General features: G+C 39.3%; 1 protein-coding gene across 1 annotated transcript; it reads right to left on the bottom strand.

The window, feature by feature from the left end:
* Window positions 1-7,122: 7,122 nt before the first annotated feature.
* On the bottom strand, window positions 7,123-18,496 carry LOC140931328 (uncharacterized). The gene is made up of 3 exons (XM_073381115.1): window positions 16,119-18,496; window positions 13,121-13,634; window positions 7,123-10,930 (listed from the first exon to the last, which is right to left on the bottom strand). The coding sequence occupies exons 1-3, from the start codon at window positions 18,354-18,356 to the stop codon at window positions 10,647-10,649; spliced, it is 3,036 nt and encodes a 1,011-aa protein (XP_073237216.1). The 5' UTR covers window positions 18,357-18,496; the 3' UTR covers window positions 7,123-10,646.
* Between the last annotated feature and the right edge of the window lie 5,391 nt (window positions 18,497-23,887).

Raw genomic sequence — 23,887 nt, 5'->3', positions numbered from 1 at the left:
CCATCGATTGATATTGATAATTGATGATAAGATAATGAATAATCAGAAAAATTTTCGTCATCGATTGTTTATCGATTATCAGTATCAATCGATTAATTGATATCGATTGTCATCGATTGTTATCGATTATCGATTGATTTTGATAATCGATGATAATCGATAATCACAAACATTTTCGTCATCGATTGTCCATCGATTATCAATATCAATCGATTAATTGCTATCGATTGTCATCGATTGTTATCGATTGCCATCGATTATGGACTTCATCGATTGTTCACGTCCTGTACTCTATGATTGATGTTTCTTACATTTGTGAGGTAATTTTCGTAGTCATGGGTAAGTTTAAATTTCCTAAAAGTTCTTAGTTTTTTTTTTTTTGATGCGGGTCCTTTCGTTCATCATTGTGTATTTCACTAATCCATGTTTGCTGTTCTATGTCTAAGAGTCTCTGTCGTATACAGCTCATAGTTGCGGGAGTGTTCGTTTTCGCTGACCATATGTCGCCAAGACCTGCGCCGAGATTTAATAGCCGTTTTAATTTGCTGCTGGGCCAAAGTTCCTTTTTGTCTTGACCAATTTGATCTGTAAATGCTATTCCAGAGAGTTTATTTTGGTGCTCCGGCTCACAAAATTTCAGCCAATATTTAATGGCTCTGCACTTTGTCTTCGTTCGCATTGTGAAACGGCCTACCTCCGATCTGCACGCATTTGAGGTACAGAATTTGTTAACTCCCAATAGCCTCCTAATGAACTTTGTTTGTACAAACTCAATTGGATAGAGTCCCCAGCCTTCCCATTTTTCTTACTTCTAGTACAACTCAAAACCTTAAAAGGCGATGAAACGGCTTCCAAATGGCTCTAGGGGCGAAGAGACAGTAACTCAAGACAAACCAACGAACTCCCACAGAGTTTGTGCTGGCTCGGCCAGCTATTCATCCTGTTTCCCGGGGACATACGCCGGCAGGGCGCGGGATTTGTTCACTTTGTTCGATAATTTTAAGCCCGGGATGGGGGGATTGGATTGCTTTTGCACTTTCGAAGCAGGATCCCAAGGGGAAGACCCGTGGGATTTGTAAATATCTAAAAATATTTTACAATATAAAGCATTTGAAAATGTATTCAAGAAATCTTGGTTCTTCATTACCTGGAAACAAGAATGTTCTCTCCTTTTCCATTCCATGACTTACGCTGAACCTCATTATGTGCAGAAAACAAGTGGAATAGCTTTCTTTGCTTATTTTTAATTAACTCGATCTTATACGTATACGTATACGTAGTGCGGGTCAGAGATATGAGAGAAAGCGCCTGGCGACCCTTTGGTATATGGATGTTAGAGAAGGACTGGACCCATGTTCTTGAACCGGCCTCGTGTAAGGAAAAATTCCAGCTTTTTTCTTCCGAGTTAAAAGGGGCTATTGAGCTTTTATTGCCATGGAGAACTGTTAAAATCAATAGTTCAGATAGACCCTGGATAACAAAGAGATTAAAGTGATCCATTAAAAAGCGGCAACAGGCCTTTATTAAGCATAGCAAGGACTCTAGCACCTATAAGATGTGGAGGAATAATGTCCAGAAAGAAATTAAATCTGCTAAGCGTCTTTACGATAGGAATAAAGTTGCGGATCTCGAGCTTGATCACTCATCTAGTAAGAATTGGTGGAATCATATTAAACGCTTGACTGGAAAGGATATTAAGCAGGATTGGCAATATCAATTCTTGGATCGGAACTGCCCGGATTTGCTCTCCCTCTCAAATAAGGTTTTCACCAGTTTGACAGATCATTTTACACCTCTAGAGCCTCCAGTCTTGGCCCCTCAGGAAGTTCCCCCTGAATTCCTGGTATCTGAGAGGAAAGCTTTCCAGGCCCTCTCAGCTGTGAAGATCGGCAAAGCTATTGGTCCTGATTGCATCCCAAACAGGGTACTGGAGGAGTTCGCTCAAGAACTAGCACCAGTTGTCAGGGATATTTACAACGCATCCCCGATCGAGGGTTATTTTCCTGATGCCTTGAAGGCCTCACTGCTGAACCCAATCCCTAAAATCACACCTCCGCAGTAGATAGATAGCGATTTGTGGCCCATCGCTCTGACATGCACTCTTGCTAAGGTGCTTAAGGGATTCAGACGGGACCGCTTGATTACACAAGTGTCTCATCAGATCGACCCTCGTCAGTTTGCACGTGCAGGACATTCCACCACTGACGCGTTAGTCTATTTGCTGCAGGCTGTGTATGAGGCAGTGCATACAGGGAGCTGTGGTGCTAGGCTTTTTTTTGCTGACTACTCTAAAGGTTTTGACATGATTGACCACAGTGTGCTGATTGAGGAGCTAAGGAACATGCATGTGCACCCTGTTTTAGTTAACTGAATAATAGCTTTTCTGTGTAACAGGACTCAGGCTGTGAGGATTGAGAACATTATATCTGAGTGGAAAACTCCCAAGGGCGGTATACCACAAGGCACCAAGTTAGGAGTCATTTTGTTTACAATCATGACAAATAATTTATTGCGCTCATTATTATTATTATAGCAAATAGGAAATTTATTATGGCAAATAGAACTCTTTTGAAATATTGGACCTTTTGACTTGGCGGAACACACTTCTTTGCTCTCATGGGAGGGGCGTTAGTAGCTTTTTGTTAAACAATCTTGGTTTTGGGTAGGGGGATTTGTAAACGTCGTTGTACTGTATAAATGACCCGGGGGTTCCCCGGGGTCACCCCCGCCCCCCCCGGGATGGCTACTGATAAGTGCATAATCAATTCGCCCCTGAAGCACACACTCACCAGTGACCACAAAACGGCTCGACTAGCTTCAAAAGGCGTTTTTCGGCAAATGGCGAAAAGAGAGCCTGACGAAGAAGAAAAAAAGGGAGGACTTGCTGCGATTCGAGCCCTGACCTCTGCGATACTGGTGCAGCGCTCTAACGATGCAATTAAGCTAGGAAGCCATTTGCGAGCTGTTCATTACATCGGTTCGTAACTGATACGCGGGTCTAAGATGAAGTATGAATTTCATATACTTGAACTGCGGAATGAAGAAATTTACTTTATTTATTTATACGCCCACCATAGTAAAAATTAATATGGTACATTCAGTATTCTTAGGTATACATGAGCAGGAGATCTCAGCATCTGTTTGGCGCTTAATATTACACTAAAAACTCTACCGAATTCTAATGAAATGATGCAAGTTTATTAATTTTTGGAATTCCTACTGTAAGTGATACTGCATATATTTCTTAATGATCTTTTTTAATCGGCCATAAGATTTCTGATTTCGTACGTTTTCAGATTGTTCCATAATTTTGCCTCTCTATATTTCACTGAGAATTTATCATAATTTGTTCTTTGATAATCCGGCTATGTGTATATTCTGATCGGGTAAGAGATAAATGCAGAGAACCTCATCCCCCTTTAATGCGCAACTTATGGAGTTGCGAAAAAGTATGGTAAAATTTATTGCACTATCAGTTAACGATCTCCTTAAGACTTAAGGCTGATTTCCACGGACGCGTTTTGGCTACGCACGTTAACGCACGTAAATTGTAATCACGTCAATAAAATAGAGGCAAGATAAAAAGTGCTGAGCTTAAACGGGAAGTTGAACGAGGTTCAACTTTTACGCTTACGAGCGACCTTTCATGCATTGCCTCTATTTCATTTGCGAACGTAAAATTTTACGCACGCACGCACGCACGTAAAAATTACGCGACACTGGAAATCAACCCTTAGTCAGTTAAAATTGCTAACACAGTATAGTAGCTTCAAATTTACAGTTATGGAGAAAGGTAAAAAGAGCGGAAAAACATTAGACTGCGAGCAGTCTCTCCTTTTCTTCAGATTTAGTAAGGGGAGTGCACGCGCGCGCGAGCGTTGCAGCCCGAGAAGAGAGAAGAGAGACTCCCTTTTTTCATGCCTCTCCCGTCTCGCGCCTTCAGTCACGCGCGTGGTCATTTGCGTGTCTCGGGCGTTTTTCTCGACGAACCAAGAAAAAAGAGAGACTGCTCGTAGTCTAGAAAAACATAGAAACATGGCACGGACAAAATCACTTTACCACGTTTCACGTTGTCAATAGCCTAGAACAAGAGACTATAAAGGGGACAGAGAGGGCATCCCCCATATACACCCTATTCCATAGGTAATTCGTCTCGAGTTATTTTTAGAATCGGGACTAAGTTACCTCGCGCGAGGCGTGGATGTTTCGTGGAGGTTTCGCATGACCAAACGCCGTGCAAAACATATCGGGCGAGAGGCAATGAAAGCGTAAAAAGATCGAGAGCATTCCTGAATATTGAAGCGAAATAAGTCGGCGCTCACCTGGGAAAAAGGAATCGCTATACTCTTTGACAACCCGTGAAATCAGTTTAACTCGAAGTTGTCGTCACCTCAGTGCTTTAATAAAATGAGAAATTTCGCCGGTCTATAGAAACCGGTCGTTTGTACAATTTAGGGAGTTTAAGATCCAACGACGTGGAAGACAACTAGAACGTCAAAAAAACAATAGGTTTAATTAGCAAAACAACAACTTCGCACGTGCAACACACTTTTTTGTTAATTTCTTTCTCGTTTTTGCACGACTACGACGTGAAAATGCCTAATTTCGCGTTTTATGGAGGACGTAAATAAGCAACGACGAAATTTTATTTCTCTTTCTGAGCTTGAATATGGTCCCTTGAAATTCAGCTTTAGGAGGGTTCGCCTACAATTGACAAAGTAAGTGGGTAGGAATAATCGCTATAAAGACTGAAAAAAATAAACACCAAACCAGAAATTGCTCTCTTCAAACTGTCAATTATAAATGATCCTGAGAGAATATTCAGTGTGTTAAGGATTTCCCTGCTCTACTGTTAGCTCTATACAAGAGAGGAAGGGCGATTCTTTTTTAATTTCGGTTTCGCTGACACAGCTTTCGCAGAAATCTCGCTGTAGTCGTTTTCGTCGACAAAAGGAATAGCAAAACCGCTCTCCGCGTCTTCCCCCATTTTGTTCTGCGTCATTTCGTGAAGGACGCGTGGCTCTCAGCGTGGGTCATCCACGCGGAACACATTCGCGCTATGTGATTGGCTGTCGTCGAATCCCCCTTGAGATCTGTGGTGTTAAAAATAACTCGAGACGAATTACCTATGGAATAGGGTGTATATGGGGGATGCCATCTCTGTGCCCTTTATAGTCTCTTGCCTAGAAAAGGCCCGTCTACTCTGGCCAACGCTTTAGATAGATTAACTACGTTCGTTTGATAGTATCAAGAAATGAAGGATATTCAAAAATTTTGCAGATCTACCGAATATAAAGGTTCGCTCCATGTAATAAGGGACATAATGGTATCCAGATTCCAGAATCCTGGAAATTCTGGAATCAGGCATCCAGGAATCCAGGAAATTCGAGTGGTGAAATATAGAATCCTGGCGATTCCTGGGCTTTGGAATCGGGAATACGGCTCAAGGAATTTGGAGTCCCACTGACAATTGGCATCCGAAATCTTAAGTTCAACTGACAAAGACTGTAATCCAGTATCTAGAATCCGGAATCCACGACATGGGATGCAGAATCCAAGACTGTCTTGCATTCCCTTTTTGGGGTATAGTATCAAGAAATAAATGATATACAAAAATTGTGCAGATCTATTCTGAATAAAAAAGGTTTAGCACAGTACTTGTCTTGTTCTGCCGCCTACTTGGCAAAAAAAAAATTAATTAATAAAATAAATAAGAAAAAATAATGGATTAAATGAAAATAATAAATCCAGGAAATTTATAACCAGAAGAATCTTTAGTCGAACCTCCATGTTCTCCCACCTCCCATAAACGACCAACTATCCAAAACTCCAAAGTTTTCTCCGTCAAAGCCACACGGTTGGAACCTTCCATAAACGACCAACTATCCAAAACTCCAAAGTTTTCTCCGTCAAAGCCGCACGGTTGGAACCTTCCATAAACGACTAACTATCCAAAACTCCAAAGTTTTCTCCGTCAAAGCCACACGGTTGGAACCTTCCATAAACGACCAACTATCCAAAACTCCAAAGTTTTCTCCGTCAAAGCCGCACGGTTGGAACCTTCCATAAACGACCAACTATCCAAAACTCCAAATTTTTCTCCGTCAAAGCCGCACGGTTGGAACCTTCCATAAACGATCAACTATCCAAAACTCCAAATTTTTCTCCGTCAAAGCCACACGGTTGGAACCTTCCATAAACGACCAACTATCCAAAACTCCAAATTTTTCTCCGTCAAAGCCGCACGGTTGGAACCTTCCATAAGCGATCAACTATCCAAAACTCCAAATTTTTCTCCGTCAAAGCCGCACGGTTGGAACCTTCCATAAACGACCACCTCCCAGTGGTGATCCAGGCCTTCAGATAAGATGGGGGAGGGAGGAGGTGGAGGGGGAAGGGGGTCTCAAAAAATTTTTTCCCGGCCCTTCGGACCTCTGTTTATTCTAAAATAAAGGGGGGCCCTCCACAGGATCGGCCACGGCCTCCTGCAAGCGACCGAGACCACGTTTTGGGGCTGAAGAATAATGGTCTATTGTTTTCAACGTCTTGTGAGCGACCACAGGACGCATGGTCTGATCTCCGCTCTATGTACACTACCACTTAAAGATGAAAAAAAATTTTGTCCACGACGTGGAATTACACATTACAACTTAGAAATTGCATTCAATGAACTATCTTCCATAAAATAGATGTGTCCGGACCTCTTGTCGGAAGAGACCCCCTGTGGTTCTGTTCTTGTAAACGACCACCAATTTTTCGCATTTTGGGTGTTCGCTTACGAGATATTCGATTGAACAGTTTTTAATATTGGTGGCTTATATCCTTCTGCTGATACACAGTAACACATTTACACATTATTGGACAGGCAAACATCTCTGTGCTGACCAGTCAAATACTTTGGGGTGGTTAATTACAAAACAAATTTCATACCCACTTTGGAAAGAGGTGAGGTGAGAATTAAAGGACAGGGGGATCTTAGAAGCCAAACAAGGAAACTTCGCCCCCACTTGAAAACGGCTTAGGTTATAACAAGGTTGCTGTGAAAAACACAAAAATAATAACCTAAGTAATCAACCCTGCATTACTACTATTAAAAAGTACCAACATTTGCTGACAAAACTTATTTTCAAACAAAGCAAATATTTTAATAGTACTGATATAGAACAAAGCGATTTTACTCTTATCTTCCACTATTTTCACATTCCTAATCCTTTCTACCTCTATAACATGTAAAACCACATGTTTTTACTGGAAACGCAGCTAGCTGCCCTCGCTAGTTTGTTTAAAGCAGCTCCAATTGAGTTATCACAAACAAATAATCTGACACACGACATCTGGCACAAGGCAACCAGTTGGCTATTTACAAGTATTTCTAGCGTTTAAGGTGGGACTCAAAACTGGAACCTCCATAATAAATTGCAAGTCTGATGCATTACCGTCCCTCCCCACTTCAACTTCACATCCCACACCACCAACAAAATAAGTCCTTCTAGTAGCTAAGAAGAGTCTATATTTATTGTAATATAAGTTTAAAAAATCTGCCCAGAGTAATAATTATTTAATGTACTTTGCTGTTTGGCGAATATTACTACTTGCATATTCAAATAATTATAGCCACTAGTATAGGTGGCCTGAGTATCAGGCCTTCCTAACGGACTAGGGAGAGGAGGTTTTTTGCTTCTCTCTTCCCTCCTTTCCCCCAGAAACGCCTGATACTCAAACTACTAGTATAGGTTGAAAAATTACCAAAGCTTGCCAAATACTTGCCTCTGCCAATGCAAGATATACAGCTGTTTACAGTTAAGCATGCCTTTTAAGATGCTACATGTTTTTTACTGTTGAACTGATTATTTGAGAATTGAATCTATTAGCTGAAGTCGTTGCTGATATCAAAATCAAATATGCATTTCTACCCATACAATTCTCTATTATTTCACATGAATTCATTAAAAGAATGTGAGATTATGCTTGAACTCGCTTGAGTGTAATCAAATGTAGTTATTTTAATCATACAATGTAACATGATGTTACTAAGCCTTGAATGTGGGGCTGAGGTTGACCTTGTTTTGATAAAACTGTCCTTTGTTTTCTTATGGAAATTATGTACAAGAACAACATGATTTACATAAGAAAGCAGATAAGTGTTTGTATCTGAAAAACGAGGTCAACTCCAACCTTGTTTCCATTTATTACTGTAAAATGGATTATTCCAAATGTTTACATGAAGGACCAAAAAAAAAAAAATGGAGGAAAAATGCCCCCACTATGTTGGCAACTCGATACAACAAAAATCTATATAACAAAGTCCTTGATAACAATGAACAACATTCTTTGCCCCACTAATAGTAAAACATATGTAAAAGAACCTCAAAATGATGGTAGTCTTTTGGTGTTGTGGACGCATGCAATCACCCAATGATGCAATGCAATACCCACACCACAACACAAAAGCAAACCAACAATGGTTTCCGTGACACCAAAAAACACCTGATTTAACAAAGTCTTGTTATACTGAAGATATTTTGCCAGTCTCTTGGCCCTTCATAATATTAAGGTTTTACAGTAAATAAAGTAAAACCACATGAGGAGTTTTTAAATCCCAATGTTCACATGCATATACAACCACTTTAATAAAGGTTGCCATATAAAGCAGTACCAAACAACGTTATCTTTCTCTAACCATCCCAGCTGCTATCACATCCAGTGCATCTTAACAAAGTTAACCACCCCCCCCCCCCCCCAACCACCCCCACTGAAAAACTATATTCTATATGTTCTGGCTTGTCCACCATACTTTCAAAGTTACCGGTAAATGCTGAAAGATTAATTTTACAGCATGACATTGTAAAAATGAATTACCTTTGTTAGAACTTACTAGATTTGCTCTATGTACAGATTGGCCCCGGCTGTTTGCGATTACAACAGCATTTAAATACTTTTTGTGTTTTACTGATGTTGAAAACTTATGAATCATTTTGAATACCTTCTTAGTGAAACTTTAAGCCCAAAAAATTAAAAGGTGTAGGATTTCCTTGATTTAGACTAGCAAAACACCCTGTTGATAGCTATCTTGATATTGTGGATGGATGTCGATGTATTGATTGGTTACTCTTCAGTCTCTTTTTTTCAATCCTTGCATTATCTTAACAGTTACATTTATTCCTTTAATATACTGATGCAAATTAATAATAAAGATAATAACATTCCCCGGATAAAAGGGAAAAGGTAAAACAACAGCTTTTGAAAGTTAATTTGGCCCCTACAAAGCTACAATGTACTTATCACACTTTTGAATATTATAATTATAAGGAGATTAGAGGTGATCAAATGGGCCTCCCTTGACATAATTTGGGACACTGTTGAGTGAGCAACAAAAATCAAAAGAAGACTTATACAATGTACTAGTCATTAAATACATCCTAGTAATACCTTACTAAAAGACTGAATCATTAATGTTTGCACTATTGGTACTTGTATGCTATGATTGATGGACAAAAAATGTCACAATGAATGCATAAAAAAATGAAAAAATATTGTGCAAATGGGAAACTAGACCTTAGGTCGAGCTAGAAAACAAAAATAAGTTACATCTACATGGACAATAACTTTCAAGAAGTAGCTAATAAAATAATACCCTTAAGTAAAAGGAAAACGACAACAACCGAATGACACGAAAGCAGTTACTTCTACTTCCCTTTCTTTTCAAATATTATTAATTGATGATGACCCTGTCCTGAACTTTGACGACTTCAAGGTAAATACTGTCTGTTCATTTCTGCTTGATTGCTGACTTTCTTTGTGAGAAAAGTCTTGAATCTTAAGTCTGCTACAATTTTACACTTTAAAGTAATTCTTTATAGTTATTTGACTAAAATAAAATTGTTTTTATCCTTGATGATCTAGAATAATTATTCCAAAGGATACAAATTTATATACATGTAAGTCTCTAATCTAAACATGTCTATAATCATGACATGTACCACTACATGTACATGTGCCTATCTACATGCACACCCTCAACACTCTTCTCCATACATTTCTTCAAGTATTGGCAAGGAGAATTTGCTTATACATGTAGATCAAGACATTTTTGTAAATGATTTCCTTCAATCTCCAGCGTGCAAAGAAAGTCATGTCTGATAGCCCCAGGCTAGTCGATTTTGCAATGGAGCCAGTGAATCCTGTTCTTAACTTGCCTGAAGGGCAAGTAAAGTTTTTGGGGAAATTCAAATTGCAGAAGTATTTTAATCAATGCTCCTCATCAAAATTTTGTTGGGCTACTTTAAAGACTGTTGGGCTAGTACATACTAGCAACAACTTGCCTGAATGGCAAACCATAAAACCGACTTTCCTTTAGGCTGAATTTCACAAGCTTATTGTTTGATTTAGTGTTGGTGTTAGAAGGAGAAGTTTGATGTAAGTTAGAGAAGTGGATCTGCACCCTGTTTGAAAAGAGTTTCAGATTGTTCTAAAATCAAGGAAAGGAGGAAAGTAAACTGAAATACTGCTTGTCTCTAACTCCTTGAATGTAAGTACATAATTTTTAACTCAAAGCAATTTTGTTCTACTTGTCTATTCTAAACAATAACACTTTTATACAGGTTATAAAATAACAATTTTTGAGTGGACTGCATGAAATAGAAAGCTCAATCAAAGTGACTATTAACATGCTCATCTCTATCCACACTTGGTGGTAGAAGGGCCTTACAGACTGGGCATTGCAGTACCTCGGGCTCCGGTGTGGGGGCACTCGGTTGCAGGGGCTGTACCGTAACGGGTTGGGGCTGCGAGGGAGCTACAGGAGAAGGACTTGTAGGTCCCTGTGGGTGCTGGACAAACACCCAAGGCTGTTGATGTGCACCCTGAGGGAGGATTGGAGGAGGGCGCTGCCAAAATGGAAGTATTCCACGAACTGGCATAAATCTTTGACCTGTAGACAACAACAATATTATTTGATCATACAAACAGGCTTGAAGCTGGTCTTCATGACTCGGCATGATGTGTCAGCCTTTTTTCACATACACTGTACTGACATTTATAGGGCTAAATATTGTGCTAAAATGACTTTTGCACCCCAAAGTGAATGCCCAAATGAAAACTGATTGAAAATCCTTCCACTTCCTCAAGTCTTTTGCTGTAACAAACATTTGAAAATCAGGTCGACTTTTGTATTTTAATAAACTGAAACAAAACTAATATCAACACTACCTTCTTCTCACATTTCCAAAATACAGTTTGTCCCTAAAATGTAATTTTCAACAGGTTTACCCACCCCGAAGAAGGCAGAAACCTACTGCACAATATGACACTTTAAAAACGAAATTTTACTTCACTTCATCATGTGTACAAAACGCTAAGCAACACACAAAATGTACATCTGTCTGGATTTGCAAAAAGGTACCTCCACGAATTTTTAGCAACAGTCTCATTTGAGGCTTATTCAGTACATGACCATTCCTTTTTTTAAAAAATGATATTTTCATAACAAAAATCCCCTAACAAGCTGCAGTAGATAAAAAAACGTGTTCAATATGCTGTTTACATCTTCCCCAACCCCTCTTCACCTCTTCCATAGCTATCCTTTCCATAATTCTCTCCTTGTCATAAAGCACTATGACGTTTGAAATGGGCACGTGCGGTAGAAGTTGTTTTCCATGGTCGGTTAATTTTCTAGATTTCCTTTTGGCCGCCTGCGGCAAAGTTTTCCGAAAGGCATCATTAAGCCTTATGAAGGAACAAGTCTCACGATTGGGGCAAAGTCTGCCGTCGTCCAATATGTTATCATATTTCATGTCACTTTGGCTAAACAGGTGAAACACTGATCTCGGGCTTGAGACGGAAACGCATCGTATTGCGAGCTTTGATGTGGGCGGTAACGAGTCTCTGGCCTGTGGGAGTCAAATCTATTCTGCAAGAGCAAAATTGAAGCTAATTTCTTACCAGGCCAGAGACTTAGTTAAAAATTGTTTTGAAGGCTGGCCTTTATATGTCCCTTTAAAAACAGCTCGTCTACATCCGGGATCTTGAATAAATCAACTGAGTCAACAAAGTTGACATGTGATGATTTACGTGGAGAAAGCAAGAGTTATTGAGAGAGAGTAATTTGATGATATCTTGCTCGTATTAAGTGTGGAGAAATTGTGCCTGGTTGGTTGAGGATAGTTTTATCAGTGCTGTGAACGTGGTTAATTGTGTGATTTCCTGAAGTTGTTGACAGACAGATTTCAGGTATGTCGTGGTGCTCGTGTTATAAGAATATTGTGCATAAGCATGAAAATGCTTTGCGAGTGTTTAGTTCAAGTGATTTTGTCTTAGACAACCAATTGTGGGGTCAAGAAAGGTGGTTTCTAGGTCTGTTTTAGTCGGGCATCTCGCTATGAGCCCCATAGTTTGAGAGACTGAAAGGTCATTATTTCTGTGCTTTTAAATGTTGTTCATTTTGTTACAAATCTGTCGATTTTGCCAAGAACAAACCCTAACTAGCGACTTTCAACTGCTTTTTATTCACCTGAAGGGTCAAATTGTTAAAATGCACTTGAAATTTTTGTAGATACCTTTTTTTAAATCCAGACAGATATATATTTGTTGTATGTTTTCAGACTAAAAAATTCCACCTTGTAACTTGTCTGGATTGATCTTGGGGCACTTTCCAAAAGTCAGAAAAGGCCAGCTGGACCGGTCACTTTGAAAGTGTACCATATCAGTCTTTTCTCAAAATTTTCCCTAAAACCCATCACTGAAGAGCATGTACCATTTAACCCTTTAAGCCCTAAGAGTGATCAGCATCAAATTTCTCCTTGTAATATCAATGCTTTGTAAAACAGAGTGGTCATGAGAATTACAGACATGATCACACAAGATAAATTTGCTTGATATTTTATCAACTTCTCCCCACTACTTCTGTAGGAACTGAATAGGGGCAACAAATGAGAATTCAAATTCTGATCTTAGGGCTTAAAGAGTCAAGTATAAACCGATCTGGATGGATAAATTACAGATTAAAAGTGGAATTCTGTTTACAACTGGACCGGTCTGGCTGGGTTATTCTAACAAATGGAAAATACCCTTAATGTTTATCTAGATTTTTTATTACCACTGATTAAGGTTAAAGCAAAAGTACCTGAGGGAGTGTGTTGTTCTGTTTTTGGCTCCTGCTTGTCAGCTGGTGTGGGTGTGGGCTCCTCTTCTTTTCTGTTTTCCATAAGCCTTGACTCAGCCTCAACATGCATATCCACTTCCTTCTTCCATCTTTCTACTTCTCTAGTCAGCTCTTTAACTTTTAGATCAAGTTTATGCTCATTCTCTTCATGTTCCTGCAATTTTTGCCTAGCCTGCTCACCCAAAGCTTCTCTGTCGGCTTGTTCATTGGAAAGTGCATCTTGTGTGGCTTTCAGATTTTCTTCACATATTTGTATCTCCTCTTCCTTCTTCTTCAAAACCTCCTGCAGATTAACTATTTCGTGAATAATGCTCTCCTTTTCTCCTTTCTCAACTTCTAGGTCCTTCTCCAAGGATGAAAGCTTTTGCAGCAGCTCCTCTATCATCTGCTGGCTAGGACCATTATCCATCTTCTGCAGCTCTTCATGCTCTAGATGTTGCACTTTCTCTTTCAATTCAGAAATTTCCAACTGAAGCTGAAAGAGAGAAAAGAAATCTTCTTCAACCAACAAATAAAATTCAAGGAAAAGCCAAGCATTTTTGGCAAGTGTACTGTGTTTCATTTCAACGGATGGGTGTTTACAAAACCAAAACTTTCAAGTTCACCCACAGAAAAGAATAAAAGTACGGTTGAAGCTCTCCATGCGACCACACTTGTAAGCAACCAGCTCTAGTTATGACCACCTTTGTGAAACACCATTTAAACTGTGACTTAAACTTTGTAATGAAAAGCTCTTGTAAGCAACTGCTCCCGTAAGCAACTGTGACCACTTATGGGATTACCCATAAGCTCTGGTAAGCAACCAGTCTCATTCATATACATCAACACTAACATTTAGATGTGGGATTATTTTGGTGTAATAAGTTGGACGTAAAGTTAAGTCAAGTCTACATCAGATATAAAAGACATTTATTAAAAATAAATTTCTTTTGTTTTTTTTAATGACTTATTAATGACTTTTTGAAGTTCTTGTAAGCGACCACCCTCTGTTGTTTAGCCATGTGATTGCTTTATAGGAGAGCTCATTCTCATAAGCGACCAGTTCTAGTTACAACCACTTTTTTGAATTTCTGAGGTGATCGCTAACAAGATCTTTGATTGTATATTGTTAATCATGTGCTAATGCATATGTTGTGCTTTAATTTTAATGTACACTAAAGTTTAAATTTTATTTTCCTAAATGTTTTTTAACCTCTTGGGGTGTGGAAGTATATAATCTTATTGCCACCATTATGATAATGAGTTAGATACAAAGGAAAATAAAATTTACACCTAGGATAAAATTGAACAACCCGCATAAAACCTTGAACTTATAAAATTCATGGGGTTTTTAAATACGTTGTGTTCTGGCTGTTGGTTATATGTCTAAATTAAAAATGACTTGACATTAATTTAAATTCAACTTCTTATTAATTGCTATTAACATTAAATAATAATAATAATAATAATTTTTTTAAATAAATAATTCTTTTATTGATAACAAAGCCAATTATAAAATCCTATTTACAATTACTTTTGCTTTAAAAAAAAACTATTCAGTCAAAGCACCATTTACAATTCCTTTCCATTAAAAAAGCACTTAGATTCATTTCAATTTTAAAAAATTGTTCAAAATTAAAAAACATTTTAAAAAATTCATTTTGATTTTAAAAAAATTTTTTTCTTGGGTAAACGTATTCTAGGGAAGAGATATATAAAAAATGTTTTCAATGTCTTAATGAATGATAACAATAGTAATAACAATAATAATTCATAACAAGGAAGTAAAGTTCAACTTGTTTGAGAGCTGGGCTAAGTTAATGAACTGTAACTAATGGATTTTACTCTCTGTTTACTCTTTGTCCTTTCTGAACTCTAGTGATTTTACTTAAAATTTAAGGAAGTGCATTATTTACTAAACCCAAAATTGAATAGCTCTATCATATTTGCTTTCTCCGGCTCTGTTCCAAGACAAATGAAACATTAATTCTTTTTGCTGACTAGTATACATCTCTATTAATGAAGCCTGGGACAAACATTAATTTCAATAGTTTAATGGTGGCATGATTTCAAATTTCAAAGTTTGAAAATGTGTCAGAAAAGTTTTCTAACAATTTGAATTAGATAGTATATGTAGCTGGTAATCAATTCCACATCATACTAAACATATATATTTTCATGACCAGACACATGCACATGAAATAGTATGGGATTAAAGACACAAGGCATGTTTCTACTGAAATAATCACATGATTTCCTTGATGAGTACAAATATTGACTATGACATCATCATGGGACAAAAACTGAAGAATCATGCACAAGTCATTGCGGTAAAACTTCACCCTTTCCTCAAAAACTGACAAACAATACAGCCTGATCAAAGAATGGCAAGCAGGGAATATGTCAATACACAGTCATGTTGTACATCCATGTTGTATGTGTATTCCTAGTAATAGTGCAATTTGATTTAGGAGTATACCTGAAGAGACTTAAAAACTTGACAAGTGGTACAATAATTTTAAAGCAAACAACGTTTAATACAGGGAAAGAATCAAAAAGAAGCAATTTAGAGACTACTTTATATTGGGTCAGCACAGATTGAAAATAATCTAAATAGAAATTCGCTTACCCAATATACATTATTTATGTCAATGAAAATAATGCAAGCTCAATACTTTATCATTTCTAAGACAGTCAGCATGAAGGGTGATATTTTCTTGATGAGCCAACTCCTACAACTATTGACATCACTTTCCTATTTTAAAACATCAACCCAAAGCTGTCAAATTCCTGACAATGGTTAAGTCAATATTAACACAGAAATTCTTGTAATCAGTTTTTGGACTACCACTTGAGAGATTTCCTTAAAAACTATCATTCTGAGAACCCTAGACAACTGCATAGTTTGTAAAAAATCAGCTGACTCCTCTATAGGGTTTTATAAAATAAACAAAATATTTTAGCTTTGTTGAAATGATACCTGATTTATCTCATCATGTTTCTGGGACACCATACTTTTCTCCACACTCAGGGCTCTTTTTTCATCGTCCAAGGCCTTCCGCAGCTTAGTGACTACAGACTGCATCTCCAGCACCGAGCTTGATTCCAATGACTCCACAGAGGAGGTTCTCTTCAGCTTGCTCAACTTGGCTTCCAGCTGACGGCATTCAATGAATTTGACCTTGTAAGCCTCAGCTCCCATGGTGAGGCGCACACGCAAGTCCTCGTTGTTTGCTCTCAGTTCCTCAATCTGGAGACGGAGGTCGTCAGATGAGAGGTCACCTTGTAATGCTGAAATGGTCCTCTTTAGTTCATTTCTCTTTTCCCATAACTCATCCCGTTCCTTCTTCACTTTAAGGTAACTCTTTTCCAGATGGGTATGGGCTGTCTGAAGGGCATACATGGAAGCTTTTGAATTCTTTGATGACCGCGCACTGGCTCCTTGTGTGTCGGTAAGTGCTGTCTGGAGATTCTCTTTCTCCACTATCAGAGATTTGACTTCAGCATCGGCGGTAGTGAACCGAGCAAGAATGCTTTGTGCTTCACCTTGTGACTTAGAGAGCTGCCTCTTGCACGCATCCAACTCATCACAAAGTGCCCTTATTTCAGCCTTTCTTGCATCCAACTGACTAGCCATTTCCATGTTTGTTTCTAGCTGTTTCTGTACTTGACCTTGAAGACTAGCCAAGTTACGATCTGACTGTGAACACAAAGATTGGTTCAAAGCTTTCTCTGCATCCAGTTGGTCCTGCAGTGCTCTGATTACTGACTCGTAATCTTCTTCCAGAGCAGTTGTCTTTCCCCTCTCCTGGTTCAGCTGACTTTTGACATCTTCCAGCTCCTGCTCTAGCTGATATGCCAGCTCTTGTTTCTCTTTACCTTCATCTAGGAGTTTTTCAATTTTCTTGCCATATAACTCTGCCTCGCGCGATGCATCCTTTAAAATTTCATCTTTGGAATTCTCCAAGTCTGTAACAATGCAGTCATAGTTAGAAATTTCTTGTTGCAATTTCTGAACTTCTTGATCTTTGTTCCTGAGCTCCAAATGAGCTTCTCTGACCTTCTTAGTAAGTCGCTCTGACTCTTCCTCCAAGTTTCTTTTGAGGATGTTATTTTCTGCTATGCTTTGAGCAAGCTGTTCTTGTAATTTCCCATTTGCAGTAGTTAACTTTTCCAGTTTTTCGGCAAAATCATCAGATTCAGCCCTAGCTTTGGTTCTGAACTCTATAAATCGATTTTTCAGCAAGTTGAGCTCCTCTTCCTTAGCTTTTATCTCATTCTGCTGCTTGTCAATCATCTGTCTATCAGCGGTCATGGTGTCCAAATACTGCTTTCGCTCAACAACTAACTTCTCTTTGTTTTTCTCAACTTCAGAGGTCTGTGCACGTTGCTGCTCCATTAACATCATCAATTCATCGATGCGTCTATCTGAATTTTCTTGCAGAGTCTTCAAATTATCCACTGTACTTTCGACCTCTTTACGTCTGCTTTGTTCTGCTTCCAACAACTGGTTTTTCTGTGCTACAACTGACTCTAGCTGGGCCAATCTCTTCTTTCCAACTTTTACCGCAGTTGTTAATTCAACCTTTTGAGACTCGAGTTCCATAATCTTCTCATTAGCATTAGACAGATCGACTTCCATCGTTTCTTTCGATGCTTTCAAAACAGTATTCTCTTCCAGCGTTCGGGCAAGTGACTCTTCGAGCATCGCTGTTTTGTTTTTAACGAGCATTATTGACGATCCATCGTCATCTTCAATTTCGCAACATTCCAAATCTTCCTGCTCCACTGGTTTGGTTTTAATCTGGAAAGGAACGCTAGCTCCTCTCACATCGCCAGCATTAGTAACATAACAGAACTGATAAAACTCGTCATCTGCCCTAGGCAAATACCTTTCACGGAATAAGACTCTATTATGAATCGCTTTACCCTGCTCGCCAATTTGAATCTCGAGCATTGGCGACCATTCGTAAGTGTAATATTCCCGCGAGGACTGCCAACCAACTTTGAAAAGCCCAATCCAGTCCCGAGAGTGGGGTTTGACAGAACTCTTAATAGTGTAGCGACATTCTATCTCTCTGTCAGGAGGGTAGCACTCCGGAACACTGTTAAAAATTACGGCGGAAAACTCAGACTCTGAAGGTATCGGTGTGAACTCTGTCGAGTCGTCTATTTTATCCTCCACATTGCTCTCAGTTTCTTGCATACATTCTGCCATTTCTTTAAACTGGTGTTGCTTCCTTGATTCACAAATTTATTGGGCGATAGCGACGGAGGGAATCCCGGAAAAAATGAAAGCGAAAGCCAGATAGCATGAACGTTTACACGTCTGACAAAGGGCACAGTAATGCAAACGTTGCAGATGATTATTTATCCATGTTTATTTTCGGGCAGTGACGTCTGTTCTTCGTACCACGCCGACAATCGGAATTCGGCCGAGCATAACCCGAAGTTTCCCAGATCGTACGAAACGCTGCTAGAAGGAAACATGACAGGGGATTGAAAATTACTTGATGGCAAGAAACTTCAACCTTCTTCTTTTAACTTTTCTCTAGCTTAAAGTTCAAGCTGAAGCTTTCCTTTAAGAAAAAGTTCTGGTTCAAAGTAAAATTCAGTCGTGACCTTGAAACATCTGTTGCGTGGGCACGGATGTCCCGAACGGTTCTGGAAATGTGAGAGCCTTACTGACGTGGACAATTCTTATTGAAGCGTTTTGAAGAGGAGACGATTTTTTTTGCCGATTACTTAATTTCTGACAGGAAAGGGAACTAGTTGTTTAATTCCTGACCTCGGGATCCCTGGGCTCGTGGTATAAGGCCCGAATGCGTAGAAGTTAACCCGTAATCGATAAAAAAGGCAGTACCTGACGGTCTACATGCTAAGAACACAGCTTTTTATTTCTCGTACAAAAACAATCAAAAATTCTGATCAGACGTATTTTTGCCGTGAAAATTAAAAACCAGTAAGTACAAAGTCAGACACGGCTTTAGCACACCTGAAACTGGACCCTGTTTGCAGGAGCGTTTCTTTCAGACATTTTTTTTTAAAAACACTGAATCGCGTTTCTAGCATTTCGCGTAGTTGGCTTTTTTAGCCAACTACGTTCACTGCTAGGTTTATCTCATTCCCAAAGGAAAAGGGAAGCTAGATATCACGAGCAACAGGGAATACACGAGCGATGGGAAGTCTAAGAAGTGTGAGTGAAGGGGAAGCTCACAGTCACGGTGAGAATTTTTGGGACACTTGGGTTTCAGCAGTTTAAGACAGAATCCATCAGGAATTGAGTAATTTTAACTTTCAGTGGACAAAAACCTTGTACCAGAACAATTTATAGAATATTGCGTTCTTTTTTTACATTTTTCAAGGGCTAAAGATGTAATTAGTCATCTGTAACAACACCAAAGAAAATATCTCACGGGAGTCTGAGAAAATGAATGTCAAATTTCACAAGAATTGTGCGAACACAGGTAAAATTCTTAAAGATTTCATGTGTAACACATCATTTTGTCAAATTTGACATTTATTTTCGCGGGCTCCCATAAGAAATTTTCTTTGGTGTTATTACAGATGACTAATTACATCTTTAGCCCAGTGTAAAAAAGAATACGATGTTGTTTAAATTATTCTGGCCAGGCAAGGTTTTTGTCCACTGAAAATTGAAATTACTCAATTTTCTGGTGGATTCCGTCTTAAGTTCTTTCATTATGGTTGTCATTTGAAACAAATGACCACCCTCCAATTTGCCGTGACAATGCTCGAAACGGAGGAAGTGTGTTTCGGACGGCGCAGATGATTCTGTCGTTCCTATCAGTGACCTTCTAAATGCTTAAATGGCCATGGGGTTAGTCAACGATCGTTTCGATACAAAATCGTTTCGCGATCGATACAAGTTGTTTCAGTCGAGGTATAAAAGGTTTCATGTACTTGGCTTAAAAAACAAAGAACATGCTGGAGATGTTTTTCGTGTTCATGCCAAAACTCATATATACTTGAAGAGACTGTGATCAGTCAGGATTGTGCAGTTTCACTGAAAGAAGTTTGTATGGAAACAACCGGTTTCCGTATAAGGAGAGAGGCCCCATAGAACATGAAAAAACTTCTTAAAGTTATTTTTATCGCATTGGACGTGAATTATTGTTATTTTAATGCAGGAGCCCATCAAATGGAGCCTCCATCTCCATTAATTTCTTGAGTCAACCCTTTCACGAGTAGATTTATAAATAGAACGGCTTGTTCCCTTCGAAAAGTGTCATATTTCCGTGAGTCTCGTATGTCACAATACCGTGAAAAAATAAAGTTAGTCGAACTCCGTATTTCCTGCTGTTTGATGAAGTACAATAGCACTATCATTTCGTCGTTGTGATTGGCTCTTCCCACTGTCGGCGCGCGAAGTCTCCTCTAAGGAAACGTTCTAATTATAAATTTACTCGGGAAAGGGTTGACTCCAAGGGCTTGCCTGCGTAGCAAGCGTTTCCGCGCGAGTTCGTCGAGAAAGTTGGGAAGAGAGCAAAAAAAAAGGAGTGACTATCTAACTTTTGCGCAATAACTCGATTGGAAACGCCTGCTACGCAGGCTATCCAAGGGCTTGTATGGGAGATGGAGGCTCCATTTGATGGGCTCCTGTTTAATGACAATTGTGTTCCAAAGCCGTTTGACCCTCTCCCCTTCTCTCTTCGCGCTCTCTCCGAGTTCTTCTGGTATCTGGCCGGTCACCTCGCCACCAACGAAATCGCCACGTCGTAATACCTATCGAACCTTACTATGAACACGAAAAACATTTCGAGCATGTTCTTTGTTTTTTAAGCCAAGTACATGAAACGTTTTACACCTCGACTGAAACAACTTGTATCGATCGCGAAACAATTTTGTATCGAAACCTACGTTGACTAACCCCATGGCCATTCAAGCATTCAGAAGTTCATTGATAGGAACGACAGAATCATCTGCGCCTTACAATGAAATTTAAGGAGGTAAGGTTTAAGTGACAATTATAGTAACCAACTTTCACAAGAAAGGATGTTGGATTTTAAACAAATCGCACCTCTCGAGCAATGCAAAATAAACAGTATTAAGGTCGGTATCAAAAAGAAGCAATTATTCACAAAAAAAATAAAACGGCTAGATATGAGAGGTTCGACTCGAAGGTGTCAATAGGGAGCTTAAGCACAGGCGTTTTCGAGCGGCACACGACAACCCGGAAGTGAGGTCTTTTTCCTTTTAAAGCACCTTGACGTTACCAAATTTGTATTTCTAACTGTCTTTATTATCAAGGAGACGATTTGTCCAAAAATTTAGGCAAAAACCACCGTCCAAAAACGAAAAAGGCCACTTCCGGTTGACGTCCGTCGCTCAAAAACGCTGTTGCTTAAGCTCCCTAATTAGAATCGATAAATTTCAGATTTCGAAGAAAATGCTTGATGTCTACGAGACACTTTCAAAATACAGTAGACACCCGCTAGTAAGAAACAAGTGGTTTAACCCTTTCACTCACAGAGCGCTTGATAGAGTTTTGTAACGGGTAGAGTCAGTTTGTAACTCCATAGAGTTTTGTAACGTTTTGTAACCGTTTTGAGTGTGCGGACGAAATCCTATGATGTGACCATTCAAATGAAAGCTCTCTGCCTTTACTTTCACAAGGTGCTATTTGTTGTTCAAAATTTCACAAAATGAAATTTGGAAATTTGATCGCATAGCAGTTTGTTTTGATTAAATTTGGTAGTGAAAGGGTTAAGAGCCTGCTGGCAGAAAGTTTATATATGGCGGAAGAGCCCCCTTGGGGCAGCTATGCAATAAATCGACAATAAAGCCTGTGTGTATGTATGTTTAGCCGAGTTTTCGAAAACCAGCCTAACGAAATTTGCAGTCATTTGAGTGAAAAGGCGTCAAAAGGCAGGTTTTTTGGGCCTGATAAGCTCCAAAACCACTCTAAAGAAAAAAGAAAGGAGAAAAAGAAAAAAGGCGAGGAGCATATAGAAAGGAGGAGAAAAGAAAGAAGCAATGGTTGCACTCTTAGTTTTTATAATGGCTACTTTGGGTGGTTTTGGACGAAAAAAAAATGTTGGACGGAAAAGATCCACAAGTTTGGCGGTAACGTTTTCAATCCGGCTAGATGTATGTACGTAATTTGGCACTTTCATCTACCCAAAAATATAAGAGGCTGTTTAGCCAAGCCGAGTTCTTATATATAGCTTACAGATAAATTATGATAAACATTTTAACTAAGGAATTTGACTTCGTGAGTCTTACAACAATATACTGAACCAAACGGTAATTACAAATAGAAGTATTACGTCACCGCCATTCCTACACAGAAAACAGCTTTATCAAACTAGAGATAACATGCTAATTGTCTTCATGGACCTTGCATGAAGGCTGGTTTGTATTGTACAGCTGTGAATCAGAGAATACTGTACACAATTTAAGGACCAAACTCAAGTTTCTTTTTATTTCTGGTAGTCATCAACTATATCTCCTTCACCAGAATTAAGAACCTACTTAGCCTAAATTACCCTTAACTACACAGGAATAAAAGAACCCTTTCTGCCAGACCTCGTCCGGTTCTCCAAATCTTGACTCTATTTCAGTCCATAAAATGTCATTTTTCACACCAACCAGGTCCTCAGGCCGCTTTTCTCTATTTTCACACCCGTTTTCAGACCTGGTTTCTCAGAAATTATGTTATCATTACTTGGATCAGAACGCCAGCAAAATACACTTTGAATTCGCTTATTTCTCGGTTTTTTCTTATTCATTTGGAATTGAAACGACAAATACCTTCATATAATCCGACCCGTAATTTCTTCGAAACTACCCAATCCCAGACCATGCCAAAATGGCCATAGTCTCCTGGCAACGCCTATATCCGTTTTCAGACCAAACCGGCGTCAACAAACCCTTTGGGGTGGCACATACCTATATGGCTTATATAAGGGAGTACCCCCCTGGACGAGAATCAGTCTCATCAGAGGCCAGCTCCAGTTATCAGTAGTAGCCTGTGAACAGGCCTTTGGTCGAGCGGGAAACTTTCCCTTCCTTTTCCACGCTATGTTTTTCCTAGCCTGCGTAGCAAGCGTTTCCTCGCGAGGTTCGTCTAGAAAGCTGGGACAAGAGCAAAAAAAAAATTAATGATGGGGGAGGGCGAGGGGAACGAAGGAACCGCTTGCCCGCAAACCCCACGATTTTGAAAAACTGCGTTCGCCCACGAACGCAGCTTCTGATTGGCGCGGTGCGGGTAGTGTTGATTACTTAGCATTCGAAACGTCAATCAAACCAGGTATGCTTTGTTTTTGTGCGTCACAGATCTGGTCTCATCTGATTTGTGGTCGCAGATTACAAATGCTTTGGACTGATATTTATTGGAATCGTGTTTGTGCGAAGGTTTATGAGATCAGAGTCTTCAAAGTATAACTGGAGATCGAGCAGTGGAGACTAGGGAAGGCCAATTTATTGAGAATGACGGCGTGCGGATCTGACTGGAAAAAATGGACTGTTTGTTGGAGATAACATCAACATAAATCAGAACATCGGTACTCGACACTAGCTAAAGCCGCCATGGACAAGCGATTTGTCAGCTTTTTGAAATGAAAAGATTCTTTTTGTTTATTGGAAATTTAGCGGCACCTATTGTGGAGAACGTTTCGACACAGGCTGAAGAGCAGCCGCTCTGCAAAACTTATACCCGGCGGAGTGAATTGTTCCGGACAAATCATTTTTGACGTGTCGACAAGGTTTCAGACGAGATAGAGCCAC

This window comes from Porites lutea, chromosome 3 (assembly GCF_958299795.1).
Source record: "Porites lutea chromosome 3, jaPorLute2.1, whole genome shotgun sequence".
NCBI classification, from domain to species: Eukaryota; Metazoa; Cnidaria; class Anthozoa; order Scleractinia; family Poritidae; genus Porites; species Porites lutea.
Note: the sequence above shows the minus strand (reverse complement) of the source record. Positions and strands in the feature narration are given on the sequence as shown.

Coding starts and splice junctions, on each gene's coding strand:
- LOC140931328 (XM_073381115.1), bottom strand. CDS start 18,356: ATGGCAGAATGTATGCAAGAAACTGAGAGCAATGTGGAGGATAAAATA. Junction 13,635..16,118: donor AACATGATGAGATAAATCAG/GTATCATTTCAA, acceptor TCTCTCTTTCAG/CTTCAGTTGGAAATTTCTGA. Junction 10,931..13,120: donor AGAACAACACACTCCCTCAG/GTACTTTTGCTT, acceptor TGTTGTCTACAG/GTCAAAGATTTATGCCAGTT.